Source organism: Xiphophorus maculatus, chromosome 4 (assembly GCF_002775205.1).
Source record: "Xiphophorus maculatus strain JP 163 A chromosome 4, X_maculatus-5.0-male, whole genome shotgun sequence".
Lineage (NCBI taxonomy): Eukaryota > Metazoa > Chordata > Actinopteri > Cyprinodontiformes > Poeciliidae > Xiphophorus > Xiphophorus maculatus.
In genome coordinates this window covers 18,598,061-18,613,165 of record NC_036446.1, presented here as the reverse complement: position 1 = coordinate 18,613,165, position 15,105 = coordinate 18,598,061, and the positions used below count along the sequence as shown (strand labels likewise).

General features: G+C 40.9%; 1 protein-coding gene across 1 annotated transcript in view; it reads left to right on the top strand.

Moving 5' to 3' along the window:
• The window catches only part of tub (tubby bipartite transcription factor), a 68,366-nt gene extending 61,549 nt beyond the window's left edge, over positions 1–6,817 (top strand). Inside the window, exon 13 of the mRNA XM_023332198.1 lies at positions 5,132–6,817. Coding sequence (XP_023187966.1) covers positions 5,132–5,265 — 134 coding nt within the window. The 3' untranslated portion in view covers positions 5,266–6,817. The remainder of the gene's footprint in view (positions 1–5,131) is intronic.
• The last annotated feature ends 8,288 nt before the right edge of the window (positions 6,818–15,105 follow it).

Sequence of the window (15,105 nt, the reverse complement as noted above, 5' to 3'; positions counted from 1 at the left end):
TCCAACATTTCAGTCTAGACCAGAGGGGGCGGGTTTAGCGGCACCTGTGTTTACAGGTGTAGAGAAACGAAAGGAATCGCCGCTCGTGGAGTCTGTGGAATCATATTTACCATTTATAAGAGATGGTTATGTATCATTGGAAAAAGGTGAAAAGAAAATACCTGTGAAAGTACTTAGAGACACTGGTGCGTTTAATTCTTTTATTCAGGCGGATGTATTGCCTCTCCCTGAGCATACAGAGACGGACAACTGTATTCCGGTGAGGGATATGGGTTTGAATATTTTGTTGGTTCCTCTCCACAGGGTGTTTTTGGAGTGCCAGCTTTTTTGTGGAGAGGCTTTGTTGGCGGTGCGACCTGCGTTACCTATTGACGGGGTCTCGGTCATTTTGGGTAATGATCTAGCGGGTTCCAGCATGTGGACAGATGAATCACCCACACCCGCAGTCGGCAGTGAGCCGGAGTCTCAAAACTTGGATCGACAAGAGGAGAATGAGCGTGAATTGTCGAACGTTTTCACTGCTTGTGCTGTGACTCGAGCTATGTCGCGCTCTCAAGTGAACGGTGACAAGGACGCACAAGAGGAAAATAAAGACTACAAGTCCTTTTTGCCTCTTGCTGATTTTCCATTTCCTGTCACTAGTACTGATTTGATAACTGACCAACGTGCAGATTCCTCATTAAAAGAATTATTTCAACAGGTTCGTCCGGAGGGGGCTGTGTCAGACCACGAAGGTGCGTATTTTCTTCGAAACTCTGTACTAATGAGAAGATGGGTGCCATATTTTGGTTCTGTGGAACATGCGGTGTTTCAAGTGGTAGTTCCCTCTAAATATCGTGAGGCACTGTTGAAAGTAGCACATGATGATTCTGGACATGCTGGTGTAAAAAAAACATATGACCGAGTCCTTAGACATTTTTTTTGGCCTCGTTTGAAGAGGGATATTTCCTCCTATGTTAGGACATGTCATGTCTGTCAGCTAACTGCAAAGCCTAACCAACCTTTGAAACCCACTCCTTTATTACCCATCCCTGTTGCAACAGAACCGTTTGAGCACCTAATCATTGATTGTGTGGGTCCCTTGCCAAGGTCGCGATCTGGGGCTTGCTATTTGTTAACTGTTATGTGCCAAAGTACTCGATATCCGGCGGCTTACCCGTTACGCACGATAACAGCAAAATCTGTGGTGCGTGCTCTTTCTCAGTTCATCTCTGTATTTGGCATTCCACAGACTATTCAGTCGGATCAAGGTACAAATTTCTCTTCACGTCTTTTTGGCCAGGTGCTAAAACAGCTTCGTGTTAAACACAACAGATCTACGGCTTACCATGCAGAAAGTCAAGGAGCGTTGGAGCGTTTTCATCAAACTTTAAAGTCATTGCTCCGTGCTTATTGTATAGAACTGGGGAAGGATTGGGAGGATGGGTTGCCATGGTTGATGTTGGCTGCTCGGGAGGTTACTCAGGAGAGCATAGGCTTTAGCCCAAATGAGTTGGTGTTTGGACACACCGTTAAGGGTCCCTTAGCAGCTGTGGCAGCGGAGTGGAAAGAACCAGAACCACCCCAAAATCTCATTGACTATGTGAACGGCTTTAGGCATAGACTGTATGCAGCGCGGAATTTGGCTAAAGAAAAATTGTCTGTTAGCCAACATAAAATGAAATCTTTGTTTGATCGTCGAGCAGTGGAACGCTCGTTTTTGCCCGGGGATCAGGTTTTGGCACTGTGTCCCATTATTTCATCTCCTTTTCAAGCGAAGTTTTCCGGCCCGTATACAGTGTTAAAGCGGCTCTCTGATCAGAACTACCTCATTGCAACGCCTGAGCGCAGAAAAACCACGCAGTTGTGCCACGTGAATTTGCTAAAACCATACTATGCGCGAGATCAGGTAAAAAAATCTCCCGAGGACATACACCCAGTTTGTGCGGTTAATGAGGTTTGTATGGCCACTTGTTCTAACGAGGAGACTGGTACCTTGGACAGTGCCATGACGCACGGGCGTCTTTCCAACTCGGAGTCGCTGCAGAAATTGGATGTGTTATTATCACATCTTTCTGAACATCATTCAAAACAGTTGAGTGAGCTGATTTATAGCTTCCCGGGTTTGTTTTCTGATACTCCTGGGCGTACAACTTGGTTGGAACATGATATTGATGTGGGTCAGGTGAGTCCCATAAAACAACATTTTTATCGGGTAAACATGGAGAAACGAAAATGTCTTGATGCAGAAGTGAAATATATGTTGGATAATGGGATAGCTGAGCCATCTTCGTCTAGTTGGGCATCTCCCTGCATTTTGGTTCCTAAACCGGATAATACATTCCGTTTTTGTTCAGACTATAGAAAATTAAATGCTGTCACAAAGCCCGATTCATTTCCACTTCCTAGAATGGATGATTGTGTGGATCAAGTTGGTTCGGCTAAATTCGTTAGCAGGTTTGACTTGCTTAAAGGGTACTGGCAAGTTCCTCTGACAAAACGTGCGCAGGAGTTAGCTGCGTTTGTTACTCCTTCTGGGTTGTATTCATACACAGTTATGCCGTTTGGACTTCGGAATGCACCCGCTACTTTTCAACGATTAATGAATTATGTGGTGGGAGATATGCCGGGTTGCGCGGTGTATTTAGATGACGTAGTGATTTATTCTGATACTTGGGAACAACACATGGAGCGCATTCACGACTTGTTTACTCGCTTGTCGGTGGCAGGACTTACAATTAATCTTGCTAAGTGTGAGTTTGCGAAAGCAACCGTGACATACCTCGGCCATGTAGTTGGGCAGGGTCAAGTGCGCCCAGTCGCAGCCAAGGTGCAAGCAGTACAGAACTTTCCTGTTCCTGTTACAAAAAAGGATCTCATGCGTTTTCTTGGTCTGGTCAGTTATTATCGTTGTTTCTGTAAAAACTTTTCTTCGGTAGTAGCCCCGTTAACCAACTTGCTTTCTAAGGATGCCAAGTTTGACTGGTCTCCTTCTTGTCAGCATGCGTTTGAGCAGGTAAAGCAGCTTCTCTGTTGTGCTCCGGTTTTGGCTGCCCCACGCTTGAGTGTTCCTTTTCAGCTCCATGTGGATGCCAGTTATGTGGGTGCAGGTGCAGTTTTGACACAAATAGATGACCAGGGAAATTGCAAGCCAGTCAGTTATTTTTCAAAAAAATTTAACAAACATCAATTAAATTACTCTGTGATCGAAAAGGAGACACTTGCTTTAATCCTGGCTTTGCAGCACTTTGATGTTTACTTGGGGGGTGGTGCTCCTATTGTTGTATATACGGATCATAATCCGCTTACATTTTTGACGACGTTAAAATGTCCTAATCAACGTTTGGTTCGTTGGTTGCTCTTTTTGCAGTCTTTTTCTTTGGATATACGGTACATAAAAGGACGAGATAATGTAGTTGCTGATGCGCTTTCTCGTGCCCCTGTATTGTAAACGACAATGCATCTTAGATCTGGATGATTTTTATTTATTTATTTATTTATTTATTTTTTTTACTTGGGATTCCCTTGTGGGAACCCATGTTTTGTGGGTGGGGGTGTGACGTCCGTCAGTTATTGTGTTTTGTCCTGAGGCGGAGCAGAAGGGGCGGGACCAGGATTCGCCAGGCCCAGCGCGTCCTCGGGATATAAGCAGCCTGCTTCAGCGCGTGAGGGAGAGGAGGAGCTGAATCTGGCTTGGTGCTGAGCCGGCTTCTCCACCCAGCTTGATTCTACAGAGGTGGCTCTTCCCCCAGCTGCCTGCCCACCCGGTCCTGGTTTGGGATGGTTTGTTTGACCTTTCTTTTCTTTTCGCAGGGCTTATCCGTGGAGCAATGACACCGACCACACGGGGGGAGGGGCACCCGCTTGTCGATGCTGGTCCTGTTTATTTGCTTGGATTGTACAATAAAGACTGTATTCTTTTATTGAGGGCCGTGCCTCTCTGGCTTTTTGTCGCGGCTCACGAGCCGGGTCGTAACAAGAAAAACAAAGCACAGCATCACTTCTTTCATCAGATTCAAGAGGGAAAGAAGCAGGCCTTTTCTCTCTGAAAAGCATATGGCAGCACAGCTTAGGTTTGCATTTAAAACAGATTTTGTGCTAAAATCAAATGCAGTTTAAGCATAAACATTTTGTGACAACTGTTGAGCATGATGGAAGAGGAGTCATGATTGGGGTTAACCAGGAAAATCACTGTATGGGAAAGGTTTTTTTTTTTTTGTTTTTTTTTTACATTCAGATGGGAGTCAGTCTATCTGTTGGCTAAACCTTGGACCAAACTGGGTCACCAACAGGACAGTGGTCCAAAACACAACCAATGCAGTGCAATAGTAAATTGGACCAGAAGCAAATAATTCAATGTGCTACAATAGTCCAATCAAGGTCATGACCTCAGATAAAATTAAAATGAAATTCTTTGGAGTGACATCAAAAGAGCTGCAATTTACAAACATCATGTGTTGTAAAAAATCTTAGAAACTGATCCAGAAATACAAATGGCAAGTGTTTACTACTAAGAGCTAGTTTATCAAGCTCTTTGGGAATTGGGTATACCTAGTCTTTTTACCTAAATTATAAGTTTAGATTTTTTGGAAGATCCTTTCATGGATAGAAAGCACATAAAGGTAATACTTGGTGGCAACGTAACTTCAACAATGTGACACATGCAGTTGCAGGAGCAACAGTCAATTAGGCAGAAAGGAAAGATCACCAGACACAAAGCGTTACTTTTAGAAAAACTAAAATAAAGCATAGCATTTTGCAGAGTTTGATAGTGATTGAATATACACATGGCTGGTTGTCTTGCTTTGCCGTTGTTCACCACATGGAGCTCAATCTTTACAACATAGTGTGCGATGACACAAGGTGTGTGGGTGTCTTTATTTACCCACTGGTTCCAACATGGGGCGTCTGGGACATCTGCATACCATATGCCAAGTAACTGAACAACACAATCACCCATCCTCATTCAAGCCCAACATAGATCTCTTATTAAACCCAAGTATTGGTAATTGTGTCAATTGATTCTGCAAAGCATCCTCTGTCTCCTCACTTTCACTCACTGTTGTTACTGACAGTTTGAAACTCCTAGGACATAAAATATTTTTTTTGTGTGTCAGTGTCGATTGAGTAAAACATACGTTTTCTTTTACAGCTGACTACATTGTGATGCAGTTCGGCCGTGTGGCAGAGGACGTCTTCACAATGGACTATAACTACCCAATGTGTGCGCTGCAAGCCTTTGCCATTGCTCTCTCCAGCTTTGACAGTAAACTTGCCTGTGAATAAACTCAAATCTGAGGTTCAAAGAAGAGATGATCTATCTGTCCTTATGGGCTGCTTGTGTATCCCTCGGGTTGGTTTGAGATCTTTAAGTCACCCAATGCCCTGGAACTCCTGCATACTGCGAAATACATTGTGGGCTTCAAGTCCTCGGTGTCTATGTGTGCCTGCAGTCGAAAAGGGGTAAATGGTCATGATCTGTGGGAGAAAACAAGCACAAAAAGTAATCCACTGGTAAAATCAAAGGAATTGGTCTCGACTTATATTGTAATTTTGTATACTGCAACTGCATTATAAAAACCTGCACTGTTTCTTTATGTAGTAGCTTTAGAAGTTTAACGTTTCCTTACTTGTACATTTTAACTAACAGGGACACAAGAGTTTTGTTTGAGCAACTCCGTGTATTTTCTTTCTGTAGTCTACAGCACAGTCTTTCCATATTTCATGCATGGTAATTTTATTTTCTGCAATCATTTGTAACAACTTCATCGGTATTGGCTGTTTGGTGCTGCAAGCATTAATCGTTATTGCAAAAAAATAAAATAAATAATCACTTACTTCCAAAAGAATCAATTATAGACTCCAACTTGAAAAGGATAAAGGCATGTTATACAGTGCTGTCTACCACATATTGTGTCACACTGTTCAACGTGAATGTACAGGATGATGGTGCACTTTACTTTGAATTATGTGATGGAAAGATACATTGCTGTACATACTTTATTGTGCCTTTGAAGATGAACTCCAGTTTTAAAGTTTGGTCACAAAATAACTTGAACTTGAATTAATCTATGTGTTTCTTGCCATCCTCGCGTTCACTGAAGATATTTCTCTAAATTTTAGCGTGCCTCAGACATGTTCAGAATGGATGAACACATTTGGCTACAGAAGATTCAAGATAGTTTATTCCAACGTTTCAGACCGTCTATAGGTAAATTATAATTAGCTTCACAACTTCACTGCTCATTTCCTTCAAAGTTTATTAACACAGCATGACCTACTGCCAGCAAACAAAGAGGGTGAATCCACCTTTTGTTTTAACACATGTCTTTTCCTTGACATTTTCATGAACTTTATATTCCATTAAGGAGCTTAATACATTCCTCATCTCACTGGCAGTAAATCAATATATCACCCACTGCTCACATTTTTACTCAAAATATTTGTCCTCTTGCTTCTTCTAGGGCATAATCTCTTTTTGTCAAATGTAAAGTAGTAGATTTTCTATTTTACAACCATTGAAAAAATATGCCGAATGACAGCAAATAACAATCGCTGATACCGCTATTGTTACTGTGGGTTCTGAGAAGATCTTTAACAAATGTGCTATTCTTGTATTCAGTTGTGTTATATTAGAAATTTCTATTTCCAAATGGTTGATACTCTTGCTGTAAAGTCTGCTTTTCTCATATGTGTCCAGGACTCGGGAGGTTCTGTCATTTTCCGGTTTCAGTGCTCTCATCATTATGTACAGTAAATGGTGTACAATTTTACTCTGGTGGTATAAACAAAGTCCTTTGATCATGAGAAAAATAAACTTACAGTCTGTCAAATGAAATATTCTGGATGTTGTTGATAATGCTTTTAAGAAGTTAAAGTATGAGAGCATCATCTCTTCATACCAGTAAAATCACACAAATCTGTCATATCCCTGTTTTCAGCTACTATTTTTTTTTTTTGGGTAAAAACCAGAGCATTCTCACTATGTCACAGATTGTAGAAATGTCTGAGATAACAATGCTTGACTTAAACCAAGCATATAAAATCACATTGTCACTGTTGTACCCTGATTTCAAACCTCTCATCTGTGCCACTTTCTTGGTGTTTATATTTCTATTTGTATTTTAGAGTCATCAGAGGGACAAAAACTTAAAGCCCGTTCAATAACCTAATTTTGTTCTTTTGTTCTGGTCCTTGACTATTCAAATGTGGCTGCAACAAGGAACGATGTTTGAATTTGTATTTATTTCAACTTGACATATAGGGCATTATGAATAAAATTTATAATGCCCTATATTATAAATTAGGGCATTTATATTATTACAATAATATAATGATTATTATATTATTATATATAATAATAATAACAATTATTATTATTGTATCTCTCTATATAGATATTATCAAATAGCATCAAATAGGCTATCAAAAAGGCTTAGTGCAAAAGCAGTGATGTGCAAGATTTTTACATTTACATTCTTACTTTCATGTTTATGAAGACTGAAACATCCCCCTGTGTTGATGCAACATGATCGGTAAAAATAACATTGGAGCTAAAACAACAGCTAGCTGAAATCATCTGTGAAGACAGAAACATTTTTGTGACAATGTAATTAAAATGCCCAGCTGTAGTTGAAGACTGTCGTTATTACTGTTAATGACCAACTAGAAATGGAAAACCAACCACAATATGTGTGTCTAGAAATAAAGAGGCGTGTTGCTGCAGGTTAGAGTAGTCGCAGCTGTCTTTTTGAAACCATATCCACCTTATTTCTGGGAGGCTTAGTGTGGAAACGATTATGGGTCTTACTTCCGGCGCACACCGGAAGTAGTAGTATTTCATTGTTATTTGTAGGGTTTTTCTATGATGATATAAGTTACATCTCTCTTTTCGGCTACTGTACAATATTTAGTAAAACTTGTTTACGGACATGCCTCTCTGCTATCAGAGAGCTGCTCCGTACAGAGGGTCGTAATTGTGAGTTTAATCGCGGGGAGCGACAGGAACACAGCGGTAAGTTTTGTAACGGACTGACAGTGAATTAGCAGCGCTGCTAGCAGCTCGTTTCTCTGAAGAGCTGACAGTAATAAACGAGAGAAAAGCAGCGAAGCTGGTCAGAGGTCTGCGCTGCAGTTTTTTTTTTTTTTTGCTGACAGTATAAAACAGCAGAACTACATAATATTAGCTTGGTGTGACGTGAATTTTCATTTGAATTTAAAAAATAATAAAGTTCAGGAAGTGGCTGCAGCAAGTGTGGCCACTTCATGAACTTTATTGTTTGGGCCATTACTATAAGACAAAATAAAATATCTGGGTTTACTTTGTCCATCAGAACCAGAACCTCGAGGTTCTCCGTTGCTGAGTGTCACTGCAGATCAGCAGAGAAATGACAGGATCTGCTGTGCTTCAGACCAATACGGATAATCAGCCCCAACATGACTGGAACCGAACTGAATCACACATCAACCTGTTACAGAGAGCAACTTGCCACTGGAAAGTGTCGTAAGATGCCCCTGTGCGTTTCGTGGCTGCACTCTAATAATCAGTCCAAGTTTAATTTGTGGCTGCAGCAAATCTGCATCTGCATCCGAAGCAACTGAGTCAGTGAAGTGGCTAAATATGCTAGTGCGGGTTATTTGCGGCCATTTCTTCAAGTCGCCATCCCTCCCCGCAAAAGTTGTATGTAGCGGTATAACAATATTGCCACATTTAAGCTGTGATAGCTGGTGTTCCCACATATTTTATGGCCTAAAAGCTCTGACGAAAGCCAGTTAGTGAGTTGCTAATGTGTAAACAAATGGAAGTTCCGGTTTGCGGCGGAAGTCACCCTCATAAATCCCGCAAAGCCTCATGGGGGCTAGGAGTAAGCTGGATAGCAAACAGTTTATTATTCAGCTAAACACTAGAACACTTTGGTTTGCGGACTTCTGACAAATGTAAAACAAACGACATAAGTTCTTCAGCTCCAAGTTTGGAGTCAATTCCTGAGTGGACTATAAGTGAATTGCCTCAGTATGAAGAACACAGGTGAGAATATGATAATTTTAAGGTGCACAATGGGAATCGATGGTGGACACTTACAGATTTAATTGTAAATGTCAGTAGACATACCTAAATACTTGCAAACAAGCTATGACACAAAACTAAAACAAACAAAACAGGTCTTTCTTAACGAACAAATAAACAAAATAGTAATTTATATAGCATGTATTTATAAAAATATTACCCTCCACGCTGAGAATTAGGTCATTACTTGGAAAAAAAAATCATGTGTGTTTCTCACTAAGTCGTGGCCATTGTCTTTGGTGTTATTGCTGCTTAGCAGCACAGCAAAGACAAATGATAGTTTTTCCCTACAGGTGCATCATTTCAGTGAGGAGTTGGGATAATCTGTAGTGCTCAGTTAAACCAAACCATAAGGGGGAGCCAAATATTCATCTTATGTTCCCAAAAAAGCAGGAACGTCAGTCAAGATGCCAGCAATCTGTGGTGAATTGGATTTTGTGTTATGACGATGTTGACTACAAATCCTATGCAATGTGGTGTCTTTTACTCTTTTATTAAGCTGGGTTCTGAAATGTGTTGCATGTACTTGTCAGCAGAGTGTTGCATTTTTACAAGAGTTTTGTTTCTCAGACTCCCTGTTAGTGATGATACTTGCCTGATAAGTGTCATTTACAGCAACACTTCTGCTCTCTGTTATTACTGTTGATGAGAAACATGTGAAAGAAGGAATTAACAATGTTTCAAATAAGTGATAAGTGACAAAAACAAGCTGAGGTGAAAGTATTTCAAAATAGAAATTAGGTATGTAACATGTTCCTTCTTCCTTTTAGTGATGGATTATGAAGAATTTAATGGATAGTAATCACACTTAGTTTCTTTAAATTAATTACATTTAACTAGAAAAATAACAAAATACATTTTTCTATATGACAGGTCTTTAAGCTCAGTCATCATAAATCAATAAATTTGATCACACTTTTCTACAGTGAACAAAAGAAAACCATTTACAATATTTTTTATCATTGGATGATGTTTCTCAAATAAGTTTGATTTTTGGTGGCTTAAACATGTGAGGGATAATGATTACTTCATGGGCAGAATTAGGTTGCTGTAAAACTTTCTCTTTCTCTTCTGTTTCTCATCCTCAGGACATTCGGTCCGACCTCTTTTGGGACGTCTGCATGAATCAGATGTTCATCTACTGTTGGGTCACTCAAGTGACCCAACAGTAGACTTAAACATCAATAAAATAAATCTGGTGGGTTGTTTTTGTCTCCTGCAAACTTTGCTTTAATTCTATTCATTTTTTCTATCTAATCATAATAAATCATAGTCAGTCAGAGAGAGTCATGAAACAGGAAGAGCAGGTTTCCTGGAAAAAGAGGAAGTAAGTTTCCAGCCTGCAAATTTATAGAAATAGTTGAGACTATTCCTTATTTTAAAGCATGAAAGTTTTAAAGAATGAAAGTCTAAACATTTTGAGTAATTGGATAAGATTCAAAGTAAAATACTTATATTAATACTGGTTTACTTGTAATAATACTTACATTTGTGGGAATGCTTGCAAGTAAAACAAGTAACTTTGGTATCAAATAATTAGAATAATAGATTATTCTTGGTTTCTGTTCAGAAAAACATCTGTAATAACTCACATTAAGACTATAATAAGAGTAATTAATAAGTTATGGTTATAAAATTATAAATGAAAGCTAAATCAGAGAAGCTAAAGAAGTTATAAATGCGATTTTGACATTGAACTTGAAATGGTGTAAAATGTGTAACTGCAATTAAACATCACTGATGTTGTGTTGGAGGTAGATGGTAGGTGAAAGGTGAAAGGTTAAGGGAAAAAGAGGAACTAAGAGGAGAGCAGAGATGATCAACGCCTTATTTGGAAACAGGTTGTTGAACAACTTAAATGTTTCAAAGAAAAGGTTGTGCAGGCAACGGACGTAGGAGGACCATTGGGCAACCCTGAGACATTAGCACAGACATCAGGACATAATGTCTGTAAAACAGTGATGGATATGAGATCATCTGTCTGAGCAGACAGACAATGAAACAAGCACAGCAACAGTGCTAGCCAATGCAAACGCACCAAAATGGTGGATAAACCCTATAAAAGGTGGGTGCAAAAGAGGAACCTTTGGTTGGATCCTCCAGGCAGCTTCGAGCCAAGATCGAGACGGACAAAGAACTCTGCAGCTGAAGAAGAGGCGGGGCCACAGAGCCGAAGACTGTCCTGCTCATGGGGACCAACCCGTTAGCCCCGCAACATGTGGCTTCAAATCGCACTTCTCTCATCAGCTGGGTTCAGACCCCAAAGACAAAGATGAAGACAAAGGCAAGCACCCAAGTCCTGTGTGACCTCACCATCCATGCGGAGAAGAAGCTCATCAGACCTACAGAGATCCCGGCCTTCATCGATCAACATCTTCCTCCTGCTGCAGCACCTTCTTCATCATCAGGCCAGGTCTGGGGTTTGAAAAGCCATGCTCCGTCCGTCTCTCTCAAAGGTTCCCTTTTTTAGTTCTCAGTGTCAGCATTAGGGAAAGATAGACTAGATGATTGATTTTACTTATTTGATTATTTCTGCTACTGAATTAAGCTGTACTGACCCTTGCAAAACTGCCTTACTAATAAAATACTTAGCATAAAGAAAATCTAAAAGATGTTGTGGACATTCAGTTAATGAGTCACCTTAAGGTTCTTTGATGGTTGTAAAATAGCTCTGATGTTTGATTCTGGAGAGGAAAAAGTGGAAAATGTTTTATAGGTCGCTGGTAGCCCATATGTAAAACAACATCCTTGGGACTCGCCGAGTCACTAAAACCAACCTGGTTCTGTACCAAGTGCAAGTTGTCATAAAGAGAAGAGCGACCGTCAACAGGTGAGCTCTGTGAAACTAGTTGGCTGCAGGCTGCTCAGTCTGGCTAATTCACAGGGGGAAGAAGGTTGGGACACCTGGATGTAGTTCGTCAGGAACCAGGCGACTCTTTTCTCGATGCCAGCTTAAACAGAGTTTACTTCAGTTCTGGACAGGATAAAACCCAGCAGATTTAGGAAACTCAATTAACCCGATAGATGGAGACCTGGTAGCACATCTCACCTCTCAGAAGAGGAAGTAGAGAGTGAGAGGAGAGAGACTGAAGAGGGGGGAGATGTTGCGCAACAACAATATATAAAATTTGATCATTATCAGAGAGTTAACAAAGATTAGAGAAAATTTTGTTTAGCAAATGTTTATAAAATCTGAACAATTTCCTCCCAGAACCAAATTAATAATGGATAAAGACAATTCATATGGCAGCAGGTACAGAAAACCAAGGTAGAAATCTATTGTTAATCAATTCCTGTTAAATAAATGAAAAAAAAATTACTTATTAAATATTTGGTCATAATTTCAGTTTGAGTCGGGCAGAACTTATCTGTTCGTTCCCATAGCAACGATCAGAAGCAGGACCCTCCCCAGACCCACAGTGACCTCACTGATGAGGTCACAGACGACATCATGAACATCACAAAAGATCAAAGAAGTTCTGAGGCTTTAACTGCTTGAATCTCAACACATCAGTTAGAATCCAAACGCTTTAGTGAGAATCAGGTTTTGTGTCTAGAGAGGATTTTTGTGTTTCCAAAATGCCATACCCTTTAATTTTCCCACTTGGCTTTGGACTAGGATATCTGGTGACGACAGGAATGAGGAAAGTATTCGACCATTTCTTTCCTGGAAATGATTCAGATGAAAGTGCCTCCCAGGAGGTTGAGAGTGATTTGTTTTGGGACGGGATTCCATCAGTTCCCAGAGATCAAGCTGACCCGGCTGGGGAAGTTTGTTCTGCGGCGAATCTCAAAGCTCAGGCTACGATTTCAACAATTTTATGTCCAGAGTGTTCAGCGAAGACATCGAGAAATGGCACATCCTCCGGGGTCTCTGACCTTAAATGTAGTCCAGACGGCGCGTCAGCTTCAACACGCAGGAGCAGCAGTGGAGCTCCAGGCAGGAAGACTGTCCACAAACAGAAAACTGTCCTGAACGAGGGCAGAAGGTACCCCTCAAACTCAAAAGATGAAGAAAGACTGCTGGAACCACAAGTACCAAGTTCCCAAATGAAAAGCTACCCCAGACGGTGCACTTTGACCCCAGAAGAGCATGAAATTTATAACAGGATGTTACTGATTCCCCCAAAGAAAACCTACCACTTTTGGGATAGCTCAACCTCAGAAGAAGAGGAAACCAATTGGGACCGGGGGCGTGCCGTGGTGGCTTAGGGGTTAGCGCGACCCGTATTTGGAGGCCTCGAGTCCTCGACGCGGTCGTCGCGGGTTCGACTCCTGGACCCGACAACATTTGCTGCATGTCTTCCCCCCTCTCCTTCCTGTCAGCCTACTGTCATATAAGGGACACTAGGAGGAAGAAACATTGAATTTTGCGAATAAATTATCAAAAGTTAACATCCTGTTTGCAGGTTTCTCTCCGGGCGCTCCGGCTTCCTGCCACAATCTAAAGTCATCACTGTTTGGTTAATTAGTTTCTAAATTCTCCTTTGGTGTGAATAAAACATCAGGGCTGCACAGTAGCTCAGTGGGTAACACTGCTGCCTTGCAGTAAGAAAGTCCTGGGTTTGAATCCCAGCCTGGTTCTGTCTGCATGGGGTTTTCTGGTTCTCCATGTCCATATGTGGGTTCTCTCCGGGCGCTCCGGCTTCCTCCCACAGTCCAAAAAGATTTAGTGTGATTTATAATGGATGGATGTTAATAATGATAATTATTATTATTAATATTACCATTACTATATATAAATAGATATATCTATCCATCTTTGCTGGGGGATTTTAACCAGGCCAACATGAAGACTGTTCTCCCTCACTGCAACCAGTATGTGGATTTTCCAACCAGGGGAGTGAATACTCTAGACTTGCCCTACATAGAGGGTTAAATAAGTAATATTTTTTATTTATTTAACAAAGAGATTAACGATAGATTTTATTCTCATCTGTATCGCTCAAAAATGCACAATACGTCTATAAACAATTTTGGAGAATTATCCACCTTATTCCTGGAAGGTTTTTTTGGGGGGTAACTGTTGTGCTGCTCCTGGTTGTACTCTAATCAGATCAAGTTTAGTTTGTGGCTGCAGCAAGTTTTCATCGCCTACTGACAGATAAGGAAACAAAAAGAATTTGGCTAAAAATTCTAAACTTGAACAGAGAAACCAAAATGCTTCATATGTGATCATTTCACTGTGTGGACAAAAAGCCAACGGAAGAAAACCCGCATCTGCATCCGAAGCAACTGAGTCAGTGAAGTAGCTAAACATGCTAGTGCGGGTTATTTGCGGCCATTTCTTCAAGTCGCCATCCCTCCCCGCATTAGCTGTACGTAGCGGTTAGTGATGTTACGTGATGTGCCGAGGCTTCGAGGCGTGTGTCGAGTAATGGAGGGGGCGTTTCCGTAAAGCGCGTATCGAGGCTTGCTTCATTTAGGGGAGGAGCCGAAAACGATGACGTCCGAAGCCTCGCTGCCTGGCTGTACCACGTGACTGCTTCGGGAAGTGGCTCAGATGTTGGCGCGGGGTTTGACAGCTTTAGAAACCCCACAGGATCCATTCAAAATGTGGGTTGTTGTAGGCGAGTTGCGGTCAGTTGAGAGAGTGGATAGAGTTTTGATAGTTTGGATAGCAGAGTTTGGATAATGGTTATTTAGTTTGAGACAGTTAGTTCGGTGTGTTTGGAGAGTTTAGGAGAGATAGATAGATAGATAGATAGATAGATAGATAGATAGATAGATAGATAGATAGATAGATAGATAGATAGATAGATAGATAGATAGATAGATAGGAGATTTAGGAGCACGAGGACAGGATAGGAGAAGGATGGATCCGGCGAGAAAGAGGAGGATTTCCCCTCCTCTTTCGATTTCGAATTGATAAGCCCTAACAAGGTAAGGTGAACTGAACATTTGCAGATGCATTACGTTTGCTTATGAGGAACTGTATTTTTTACTGTTTCTTATGTTCTGTAAAGGTGAGGTGTTTATTGTGCTCCAAGGAGTTGGGGTACAATAATAACACCTCATCCATGTAGTGTCAAAAAAGAGAAATCGTTTGAAACCAAAAA